This window comes from Erinaceus europaeus, chromosome 18 (assembly GCF_950295315.1).
Source record: "Erinaceus europaeus chromosome 18, mEriEur2.1, whole genome shotgun sequence".
NCBI lineage: Eukaryota > Metazoa > Chordata > Mammalia > Eulipotyphla > Erinaceidae > Erinaceus > Erinaceus europaeus.
The window spans coordinates 77,393,737-77,406,022 of NC_080179.1; the positions used below are offsets into that span (position 1 = coordinate 77,393,737).

Genomic DNA, 12,286 nt, shown 5'->3' on the forward strand with positions numbered 1-12,286 from the left:
CAGAAATTGGGAGTGAAGGAATGTTTGCGTTCCTATGAGCTGTGCCACCCACCAGCCTCTGTAGTTGTGAAGTCCTCCTTTGACGGTGAAAAAAACTTGATTCCTGGGGCGAGGAATAAAGTTCTCCAGGGAATACTGATCCCTCTGCCTGCTCATAGTTTATTATGGTCGTTGATCTTCTAGGACCTTTGATAATTTATTTCCTACTGAGTGTATTTTTAGTGGAATTCAATGTGATGTTCAAAGTGGGAGTTTCTCCTGGAGCACTTTATAAATAGTAACTCAGCTTCATTAAAGTTGACATATACTGTACATGGTATATTTTCACATACACATATCTCCGTCTGTTGAAAGAATAATTTGGTAAGATTTTTTGGTGGTATACATTTTTCTTTTCAATTTGAGTGAAACCCATATGCTATGTCACTGCTCTAGCCAGTGTCTTACTCTGGTCGGCAGGGAGAGAGCTACTGTAGCATGTGACCTTATTCCATCGCCAACTCATGCTGCATTTGTGGCACAAACACTCCTTTTACCCTCTGTGGGGCTGGTGTGATGGATTTTGATATGTACGCCCTCACCAGAAGGATCAAAATGGTCACATCGACCACGCTCAAGCATTTCTTCTCATTTGTGAACCTTGCTTCTTTCTCCTGTCCACAGTAGTCAGACTGAGCAAGTACTGGGCTCTTTTCTGTTAGGACAGATTAATGTCAACTTGCTAGTAGTTTATAAAAATGAAATAAGACAGTTGGTATTTTTGTTTTTTTTTTTCACTTAAATGATTACTTTGAGATTTCTCCATATTGCAAAGATCAGTAATACCTTCATTTTTTTGCTGAGTGGTATTCCATTATATGAATAAATAGGCCACAGTTCCTCCATTCATCTGTTGATGGACATATGAGTTGCATTTATTTTGGTTGTCATAAAGAAAGACCTCAAGTTTGCAGAGTCGTACCCTTTCCTGTTGAAACATGTGCCTAAGTCTGGTAGGCAAGTCCTGTGCACAGACTGATCGGACTGTGTTCTGTCATTAGAAGAAACTGCCAGATAGCTTCCATTGTACAGTTCTAACAGCAGTATTTAAGTCTCAGTTGTTCTGCATTCTTCTTAGCACTGGTTTTTTTTTTTTTGTATAAAAATTAATAAATTTTGCAGGTTGGGAATATGACCTGCCAATGCCCATGTCCAGAGGGGAAGCAATTATAGAAGCCAGCACTCCTACTTTCTGCATCCCAAAAAGAATTTTGGTCCTAACTCCCAGAGAGAGAAATGTTAGGGGAAGATGACCAGAGGGTTCTGACTTTTAATTCCATCAGGACCGTGAGAGAAAATAGGAAAAAAAAAAAAAAGGAGGGCATTCAGAAGTAGTAATAGGTTTAGGTGTGACTTAAAAGGAAGATAGGATCATAGAAAAAATGGGCAGAATATATGTAAGAATATAGATCGGTAGTTAGAGAAATAATAATCAACCCATATCTGTGATCTTAGGAGAAACACTGCAGTTTCCAGTGGAGCAAATGAGGACAAAGAACTCTGGGACTCTGGGGGGTGAGGTGTGGAAGTGTATGATCTTACCCCCATTATCTTAGAATTCTGTAAACCAGTATTAAATCACTAATGAAAATTACAAACTGACCATCACTGGGGTTTCACTGCTGAGTGGCCATTATTTCCTCCATTGTGGTGGGAACTAGTCTTGAACCTGAGTCACACCCATGGTAAAGCAGGAGCATCATTCCTGTGGTTATTTTCCTTGCATGGTGAATAAGGAGTGCTTTTGAGGACCTCCCAGTGGCCAACTGACTTAAGAGACCATTATTTACATTGATTTCTTCATTCAGTGATTTTGACATGATGCAGTTTTATTTCTTCTCCTTCTCCTTCTCCTCCTCCTCCTCCTCCTTCTCCTCCTCCTTCTCCTCCTCCTCCTCCTCCTTCTTCTCCTTCTCCTCCTTCTCCTTCTCCTTCTCCTTCTCCTTCACCTTCTCCTTCTCCTCCTCCTCCTCCTCCTTCTTCTTCTCCTTCTTCTTCTCCTTCTTCTCCTCCTTCTCTTTCTCCTGCTCCTGCTCCTGCTTCTGCTTCTGCTTCTTCTGTTGCTTCTGCTTCTGTAGCGGCTTCTTCTGCTTCTTCTTGTTCTTCTTCTTCTACTTCTCTTCTTTCCTTCTTCTTCTCCTTCTTCTCCTCCTTCTCCTTCTCCTTCTCCTTCTCCTGCTTCTGCTTCTGTTGCTTCTGCTTCTGCAGCTTCTTCTCCTTCTTCTTCTTCTTCTTCTTCTTCTTCTTCTTCTTCTTCTTCTTCTTCTTCTCCTTCTCCTTCTCCTTCTCCTTCTCCTTCTCCTTCTCCTTCTCCTTCTCCTTCTCCTTCTCCTTCTCCTTCTCCTTCTCCTTCTCCTTCTCCTTCTCCTTTCTTCTTTCTCTGGGATTATTGCTGGGGCTTTGTGCCTGCACTATGCATCCACTGCTCCTAGAGGCCGTTTTCCCCACTTTGTTACTCTTGTTATTGTTGTTATTGCTGTGGTTGTTGGATAGGACAGAGAGAAATCAAGAGAGGAGGAGAAGACAGATTGGGGGAGAAAAAGACAGACACCTGCAGACCTGCTTCACTGCCTGTGAGGTGACCCTTCTGCAGCCCAGGGCTTGAACTGGGGTCCTTAAGCCTGTCCTTGCGCTTAACCCGCTGCACTACCGCCAGGCCCCCCTGATATTTCTTTTTTATCCCAAGCCTCTTTTTGGTCCAGAATTGGCTTTCTTATCTTTCTGTGATAACACTAAACTGCTTATGTCTCTATGCCACAGAACAAGGGCATTACTTTCTATCCTTCTGTGACAGTCCTCACTTAAACACCAGGCACCTGACAGTCATCACTTAAACTCCAGATACCTGACAATCATCACTTAAACACCAGACTCTGACAGCCATTACTTAAACACCAGACGCCTGACAACCATCACTTAAACACCAGACGCCTGATAGTTGTCATTTCAACACCAGATGCCTGACAGTCATCACTTAAACACCAGATGCCTGACAGCCATCACTTAAACACCAGATGCCTGACAACCATTACTTCAACACTAGACACCTGACAGCCATCACTTCAACACCAGATACCTGACAGCCATCACTTAAACACCAGACACATGACAGCCATCACTTAAACACCAGATGCACCTGACAGTCATCACTTAAACACCAGACACCTGACAACCATCACTTCAACACCAGATACCTGACAGTTGTCATGTAAACACCAGACACCTGACAGTCATCACTTCAACACCAGACACCTGACAGTCGTCACATAAACACCAGACACCTGACAGCCATCACTTAAACACCAGATACCTGACAGCTGTCACTTAAATACCAGATACCTGACGGTCGTCACTTAAACACCAGACACCTGACAGCCATCACTTCAACACCAGATGCCTGACAGCTGTCACTTAAACACCAGATGCCTGACAGCCATCAATTAAACACCAGATGCCTGACAATCATCACTTCAACACCAGACACCTGACAATCATCACTTAATCACCAGACACCTGACAGCCGTCACTTCAACACCAGACACCAATCTTTAGCAAAGTTCAGCAACACCTTGAGGTTCCTCTTAGATTTTTTTTGGTTGGAGTTTCTTAGACTTATTTGCAAGTTTGGTCATGAAAAAGTGTATATGCATGTGTGTGCCCATGTGTGCTCACAATAACGTGTCTGTATGTGTCATGTATGTCTTATATACTGAATTATTTTTATGTGATTTCAGTCTGAGGAGTTCAAGGTTAGATTACAGAGTCATTGGAGCCAGAACATTTTCATTAGCTTTGTAGCATGATTAATATTTCTGAATAATGGTGCTCATAGTAGTTTCCTATGGGAACTCTGATCTGAACGCTTTTGTTTTTCTGTAAGAAAATAATCCATTGCTAAAGTAAGTCACCAGTTGGCCTCTACTATTCCTGTTTTGTTTTGTTTTGTTGCATTCAGGGTAATTGCAGGGGCTTGGTGCCTGCACCAGGAATCCACTGCTCCTGGAGGCCATTTTTTAAAATCTATTTATTGGGGAATTAATGTTTTACATTCAACAGTAAATACAATAGTTTGTACACGTATAACATTTCCCAGTTTTTCCATATAACAATACAACCCCCACTAGGTCCTCTGTCATCTTTCTTGGATCTGTATCTCCCCACCCACCCACCCCAGAGTCTTTTACTTTGGTGTAATACACCAATTCCATTTCAGGTTCTGCTTGTGTTTTCTCTTCTGATTTTGTTTTTCAACTTCTTCCCATATTCATCCTTCTGTTTCTGACTTATTTCACTCAACATGATTTCTTCGAGCTCCATCCAAGATGGACTGAAAACGGTGAAGTCACCATTTTTATAGCTGAGTAGTATTCCATGCTGTATATAGACCACAACTTGCTCAGCCACTCATCTGTTGTTGGACACCTGGGTTGCTTCCAGGTTTTGGCTATTACACATTGTGCTGCAAAAAACACATGTGTTCACAAATCTTTTTGGATGGGTGTGTTGGGTTCCTTAGAATATATCCCAGGAGAGGAATCACAGGATCATAGGGTAGGTCCAATTCTAGCCTTCCAAGAGTTCTCCTGGAGACCATTTTTTCCCCTTTTGTTGTCCGTGTTGTTTTATCATTGTTGTGGTTATTATTATTATGGTTGTTGCTGTCATTGGATAGGACAGAGAGAAATCGAGAGACAGAGAGGGGGAGAAAAAGATAGACACCTGCCCAGCAGTAACCCTGGAGGAAAAAAAAAAAAAGATGAATACTGGCTCTGGAAATTTCACAGTCTGATGACTCTCTGTTCCCTTAATGAAGCAGCAACCTTCCAAGCTATGACCAGAGCGTGTGTCATCATAGACCTTGTTTGTAACCTGGTCCGTTCCCTTGATTTGATGGGAGATGATGCTTCTCTCTGCCCAGGACGTGTCAGCATGCAGTCCTCCCTGCAAGCAGTGGTGCTTTGGGGCAAGAAGGCTCCTCAACACAGCGTCACTGCCATCATGATCACTGATGACCAGCAGACGGTGGTGACAGGGAGTCACGAGGGCCAGCTCTGCCTCTGGACTCTGTCACCAGAGCTGAAGGTAAGTGTGCACAGTCAGCATGCAGGCAGACAGCACCACCCACAGGCGCACCTGGCTGCTGTCTCCCCGTGTAGACAGTGCAAGCTTGGCTGTATTGTGGGGGCGTTGTCTTCTCTGGCTGTGGCTGGCCATCTTTCCCAGCGCCATCTGTTGAAGAGACCTTCTTTTTCCCATCGAATGGCTTTGTCCCCTTTACCATATGTGTGGGCTGATTTCTGGAGTCTCATTTCTGCTCCACAGTCTAAGTGTCCCTTTTTATCACAGTACCACACTGTTTTAATTACTGTAGCTTTGGGGCTGGGAAGATAGCATGATGGTTATGCAAAAGGTTTTTAGGACCGACCGAGACTAAGCTTCCAGGTTCAATCCCACAACCATAAGCAAAAGCTGAGTGAGCAGTGCTCTGATAATACATAAACGATGACTAAAATAAATAAACCAATAAATAAATGCTTTGTAGTAGAAACTAAAGCTTGGGGAGAGTGATACTTCCTTTTTTTTTTTTTTCAGGAGTTCTTTGGCTATTCATGTTTTGTTTGTTTGATTGTTTCTCATGGTTCCATACAAATTTGGGGGCAACTTGTTAAATTTCCTCAAAGAATGTCACTGATATCTGCTTTCACACTGAACTTGGACACAAATGAAGTTTGAGATGGGAGCACAATATCTTCTTGAAGAATCGAGTTGCGAGCATTGCCAATGTCACTCCCAGTTGGCTGTGATCGTCCTTTAGCTGTGTTATTTATGCTTTACATTCTGAATTTCATGTTTAAGTAAGGGCACTGAGGACATTGATTATAATTCTACAACATTACACCCTTGAACATCACTACTATCCAATGAATAATAACTGAATTATCATAGTATCACATTTAGTGATATCATAGTATACATTTGGTCTTTTTTATTGATTTAATAAAGATTGACAAGACTATAGGATAAGAGGGGTACAGTTGCACACAATTCCTACCACCAGAGTTCCACATGCCATCCCTTCCATTGGAAGCTTCCCTGTTCTTTATCCTTCTGGGATCATGAACCTAGGATCACTATGGGGAGCAGAAGGTGGGAGGTCTGGCTTCTGTCATTGCTTCTCCGCTGGACATGGGTGTTGGCAGGTGGACCCACACCCCCAGCCTGTGTCTGTCTGTCCCTAGTGGGGCAGGGCTCTGGGGAGGGGAGGCTCCAGGACACATGGGTGAGGGCGTCTGTCCGGGGAGGGCAGGTTGGCGTCAGATGGTAGCATCTGCAACTTGGTGGCTGAAAACCATTAAGGTATAAAGCAGAGTAAATCGTTTAATAATCAGGAACCTAAAGGTAAGAGTATAGCAGATGAGATTTGGGGTGTTCATGTTGGAAGAAGCTAGCAAGTCTATTGTAGGTCTATTCCAAGGGGCCTGTGACTTTACCAATTTTCACCTGAGCTTGACAGGTAACATGCAGGTGGGCTAAAGATATTGTGTAGGGAGATGTTGTCAGAGTTGGAAATAAGAGTAGGGAGCTGATCAGGGAGTAGGATAGCTCCCAAATCTGGGAAAGTGTATAAATTCATTAACTGTAGATGCCACCGATCTGCTCTGGGGCCCGTATTCAGCACAGGACTCGGTTTAACCTCTGCAAGTCTCCTTGCTGTTCTTTCTTTCTTTTTAAAATTTATTTATTTCCCCTTTTGTTGCCCTTGTTGTTTAACATTGTTGTGGTTATTGATGCTGTTGTGGGATAGGACAGAGAGAAATGGAGAGAGGAGGGGAAGACACAGAGGGGGAGAGAAAGACAGACACCTGCAGACCTGCTTCACCGCCTGGGAAGCAACTCCCCTGCAGGTGGGGAGCCGGGGTTCAAACTGGGATCCTCACGCCGGTCCTTGTGCTTTGCGCCCCCTGCGCTTAACCTGCTGAGCCACTGCCGACTCCCCTTGCTATTCTCTCAGGCTCCTCTTGTTTTTCTACTTTCTTTTCTTTTTCTCCCCCCTTTATTTCTTTACAGTTGAAATCAAAGAACTCTAAATCCTACTTACGGCCTTCGTCCTTCTGTTTTAGAATCTGGCTTCACCTAGGAGTCCGCTGATTGATTAGCCATGAGTCACCTCTGTCCTGAGTCATAAACGTTGACTGTACTGGAAGAGGTATTTGCTTAGCTTCAGCAGCTTCTAGACCCAATGTGAACATTGAAACTAACGATGTGCTTAAAAGTATACTGCCCTCATGAAGAAGCTTTTTAAAGGCTAATGGGAATTTGTAGCCTCTAGAGTTTTTCTTTGAAGCTTAAATTAACAATGAATTGTAATTCTGTTTTATAGTATAATTAATTAACATATCCCATCACTGAGCAGTTGCACTACAGGACTGCCCAAAACTGTGTAGTAGCCAAGTTTCGCTTGGCCCTGAAAGAAGTAACTACTGTTATTGAAACAGTTAAGCTTGGGCAGCTGGTGCTCATACCAACAGGAAAATAAAGTTTAATGATACTCATGTAGGCAGTCGACAGAGAGAGTACACAACTGCTTTGTATTTGAGACACATAGCCCACTCAATTCAGGTGTCTGGGGTGGGGTAGGTGTAGCTTTCAATCACGGCTTGAAATACAGAGAAAGCAGAGTTGACTAGCCACCTAGAAATGTCTCCTTAATATAGCCATAGTCACTTCCTTCCCTACTGTTACCCCTCTGGGAATATGGACCAGAATTCTTTTTGGGGAGCAGAAGGCTTCTGTCATTGCTTCTGTCAAGGCTTCTGTCATTGCTTCTCCACTGGACATGGGTGTTGGCAGGTGGGTCCACACCCCCAGCCTGTGTCTGTCTGTCCCTAGTGGGGCAGGGCTCTGGGGAGGGGAGGCTCCAGGACACATGGTAAGGGCGTCTGCCCAGGGAGTCAGGGTGGCACCATGGCAGCATCTGCAACTTGGTGGCTAAAATGCAGTAAGAGACAAAGCAGGGGAAATGTTTAATAAACAGGAGCAATAAAGTAAGCATAGCTTTCTCCCATCCTAAGGTCCCTGCTTTCCTCTGCTCTACTCCTACTTTGTTTCCTGTTTATTGATGTTTGATTTGTGTAAATTTTTGTTTTGCAAAATAGTGAGGAACAGACTTCTTTCACACAGAACGTAGAGGACCAGTTAGCCCTTAGTGCTGTGTTCACACACAAAGGAAACAATAGCTTACACATTTGTTATTTGCTTTTTTTTGTTTGTTTTTTAAAATTTATTTATTTTTTCCCTGTTTGTTGCTCTTGTTGTTTTATTGTTGTTGTAGTTACTGTTGTCGTTGTTGGACAGGACAGAGAGCAATGGAGAGAGGAGGGGAAGACAGAGAGGGGGAGAGAAAGACAGACACTTGCAGACCTGCTTCACCGCCTGGGAAGCGACTCCCCTGCAGGTGGGGAGCCGGGGGCTCAAACCGGGATCCTCAAGCCGGTCCCTGCGCTTTGTGCCACCTGCGCTTAACCCGCTGCGCTACAGCCCGACTCCCATATTTGTTTGTTTTTAAGATTTGTTTATCAGATATACTTCTTTATCAGTGTGAGAGGGAGGGAGAAAACCAGAGCATCACTCCGGCACATGCAACTGGGAAGCAGGCCTCAGGTGTGAGTGTCAACTGCTCTGGTGTGCCGCATCCTGAGCTGCTGTTCTTGTTTTCATCAAGTCATTGTTTACAAATGTGTGGTTGATAGTGGGCTACAGAGTTGTAAGGTTACCGGGCGCAGTTCCAAACTACACTCAACACCATAGTTCTCATGAAGTCTTAAGAGACGGTTGTTTACTTTTGGGTGTTTTTTTTTTTCTTTTCTTTCTCCAGGCAAGTTCATGTGTCTCAGTTCTCTAGATTCTGTATATGAGTGGAAGCCTCTGGCAGTTGTCTTTCACCTCTGTAACTATTTCACTGAGAACAGTCACCTCTGGTTCCATCCAGTTTGTCCCAAAGGACACAGTAATCATCTTTTAGGATGACAGAGTAGTGATGTTTTATTTAGTTCTCCAGTCCTCAGTGGGCATTTAAACTGTGTCCACTCTTTGGCTGCTGTGCACAGTGTAGCTGTGAAATAGAGGTGCACGTGTCTCTTCACATCAGTGTTTCGGTTTTCTTCAGATAAATGTCTGAGTGGCATTGCTGAACCATAAAATAATTCTGTTGTTGTTGTTGTTTAAGGATTCGCCATACAGTGTTTCACAGGGCCTATACCAGTTGGCACTTCCATCAACAGCGTGACAGAGTCGCTTTCCCTACAACCTCACCCACCACTGTCATTTACTGGCTTGCTGATGGAAAGCATTCTTAGGTGTGAGGCGGAATCTTAGTGTAGTTTTTAGTTTGCATTTCTCTGATGGTACATGGAGAATTTCTTCATGTCTGTGGGCCATGTTTATCTTTTCTTTAGAAAACTGTCTATTCAGTTCCTACTTTTAAAAATTTATTTATTTATTTATTTATTTTCCCTTTTGTTTTCTTTCATTGTTGTTGTAGTTGTTGTTGTTGTTATTGATGCCATTGTTATTGGACAGGACAGAGAGAAATGGAGAGAGGAGGGGAAGACAGAGAGGGGGAGAGAAAGACAGACACCTGCAGACCTGCTTCACCGCCTGTGAAGCGACTCCCCTGCAGGTGGGGAGCCGGGGCTCAAACTGGGATCTTCTTGCGGGTCCTTGCGTTTTGCACCACGTGCGCTTAGCCCACTGCACTACCACCCAACTCTCCCTTTACCTGCTTTTAAAAATAGTTTTATTTTTGTTTGTATGCTAGAGAGACAGAGAATGAGATGTACAGAAAGACAGAGAAAGAAATAACAGAGTGCTGCTCAGCTATGGGCTATGTTGGTGCTAGGGGCAGAGCCAAGGGCATCAGAGCCTCGGGTACAAAAGTATTTTGTATGACCATTATGTCTCCCCAGCCCCTTTTACTCACTTCTTATTAAGGGATTTGTTGATGAGCTGTATAAATTCTTTATAGATGCTTGATACCAGTCCCTGGTCAGATACGTGATGTACAAATATTTTTCTCCCAATTAATGAGCTTCTGGGCCATTATTTTTTTTTTAATGCCAGAGAATGAAGTCAGGACTTTACCCACATGATAGATGCACACTGAGTCACCTTGCTACATCTTAATTTTTTTTCCATAGAAAAGTTAGTATCTACTATCTGCAATGAAGGACTCAAGGTAGAATACTGGCTACAAAGTGACTATTTTTTTTCTTGTGTTTTGTCAACTCATTTTGCAATTCTAATATTTGATGGTATATACTGTTATCACTGGAGGTAAATTTTGTGCATAATAAAAACCAACAGTGTCTTTTTTTGTTTTCACAACCTGGTTATTTTAAGACAGGCCTGTCAATCAGCTAGGTTTCAGGATGGATATAAAACTAAAAACAGGGGCCGAGCAGTGGCACACATGCTGAGTGCACAAGTTACCATGCACAAGGACACAGGTTCAAGTCTCACTTTATTACCTGCAGGGGAAAAGCTTCACAAGTAGCCGAACATTTCAGCAGATGTTTTTCTTTCTCCATACCTCTCATCCCTCTCTCAATTTCTCTCTGTCTCTATCAAATAAAACAAGGTAAACCAAAAGAAAAAAAAGTGTAGAGAACAATTCCTTTTTGGGGGTCAGAGGGAGTGTTCAAGTCCTGGAATATCATGATGGGGGAGAACTTAGGGGGGTCATATTGTTACGGAAACTGAGAAATGTTTAACATGTACAAACATTGTGTACTACTGTCAGCTGTACACCATTAACCCCCTTCAGTAAAGAAAAAAAAAAAGGTTGTATATGGCATGTGTCAGTTTTCTAGAATCTGTATGGAGTAAAAATATAATGCAGAAATTTTCAATCCAGGCTCATGGGCATTTGTGTTTAATATGGGGGTTATACTCTTCAAAGAGAATATCTGCAGCTATTTAATACTCACTCTGTTATTTTCAGATTTCAGCTAAAGGACTTCTGTTTGGTCATCTGGCTCCAGTCAAGTGTTTGGCCAGGGCGAGAGACTTCTCAAAACAACCATATGTTGTTAGTGCTGCTGAGAATGGGTAGGTGAGAAATGAGAAGCTTTGCACCTGTTTCTGTCCCTTTTTGTGGACATTTTGATGGTGGAAATAATTTGAAGGCAGAAAGAGCCCTTTGAGATTATTATGTTCTTTATACACAGGGAAATGAGTATCTTGAGCGGTTGAGTCATTTTGTGTGATGGTTATAAGGAATGTAACTGACGCTATGAATACCCCAACAAGGGTGCAAGGGCTAGGGCGGCCTCACTGCTTAAAGGATGATGAAGATGCCACCTATTTAGGACTGAGAAGGAAATTCTGGAAACTGGTCATTTTTTGTTATTAACTCACTTTGAATTTGTAAGCATATCCATTCAAGACTCTACATACATAAGGTTTTATACAAGTAATTGAGAAGTTCTAATGTTCATGTTAAAGCCTAGTCAGATGAACATTATGAAATTGACAGATGGTGGCCTGGGAGGTGGTGCATCCAAGAGATTTGGACTTAAAGCCATAAAGTCCTGAGTTCAGTCCTCAGTACTCCATGTACCAGGGTGATACTCTGATTCTTTTTCTCTCTGTCTCTGTCCTAATGTTAACAAATGCATTTTCACAAAATTGATTAACTGAGGAGGTTCATGCAAGTGGAATGCTAGAGAATGAAGGAGGAAAGGAGAAAGGACCACACAGACATCTTGGCACAGGTTCACAGAAGTGAGTACAAGACTTAGATAGAGGAAAATTCTTCACAAATGGAAGAACAGTTGTGAAACAGACTAGGCTTGTGAGTACTTTGTCAAAGTATTTTGTAGTCAGTAAAGGGAATAAAACCCAGTCAGCAGTATCTGCCAATGCGAGCTGGGTTACTGGTTGAAACAAGAGAACCCTTTCCTCCAACAGTTTTAAACTGGGAAGAAATTCCATGGCTCTAACACTTGGAAACCAAATCAAGAATGAGGAACCAGGTGTCTGCTTACAGAAACTGAATGCTTTTTCACAATGACAAAACAATGGTTATACTTGAGAGGCTGAGCTTTGAGACTAAACTGAAATGACTGGGCACGTCCCTTTTAGAGCATCACAGTCGCTTCTATACATTTGGACAACTGCAAACCATGTGCTGAGATATTTACTGCAAATCTAGAGACTTTCAGAGCTGGTTAATTATTTTCTGGCACTA

The 12,286-nt window shown here is 42.8% G+C and overlaps 1 protein-coding gene across 5 annotated transcripts in view; it reads left to right on the forward strand.

The window, feature by feature from the left end:
* WDR72 (WD repeat domain 72) overlaps nucleotides 1-12,286 on the forward strand; it is a 71,509-nt gene that overhangs the window by 15,133 nt on the left and 44,090 nt on the right. For all 5 annotated transcript variants that reach the window (XM_060178240.1, XM_060178239.1, XM_060178238.1 and 2 more), the window contains exons 2-3: nucleotides 4,958-5,121; nucleotides 11,039-11,145. In XM_060178240.1, the coding sequence (XP_060034223.1) occupies nucleotides 4,969-5,121; nucleotides 11,039-11,145 (260 nt within the window). In that variant the 5' untranslated portion in view covers nucleotides 4,958-4,968. The remainder of the gene's footprint in view (nucleotides 1-4,957; nucleotides 5,122-11,038; nucleotides 11,146-12,286) is intronic.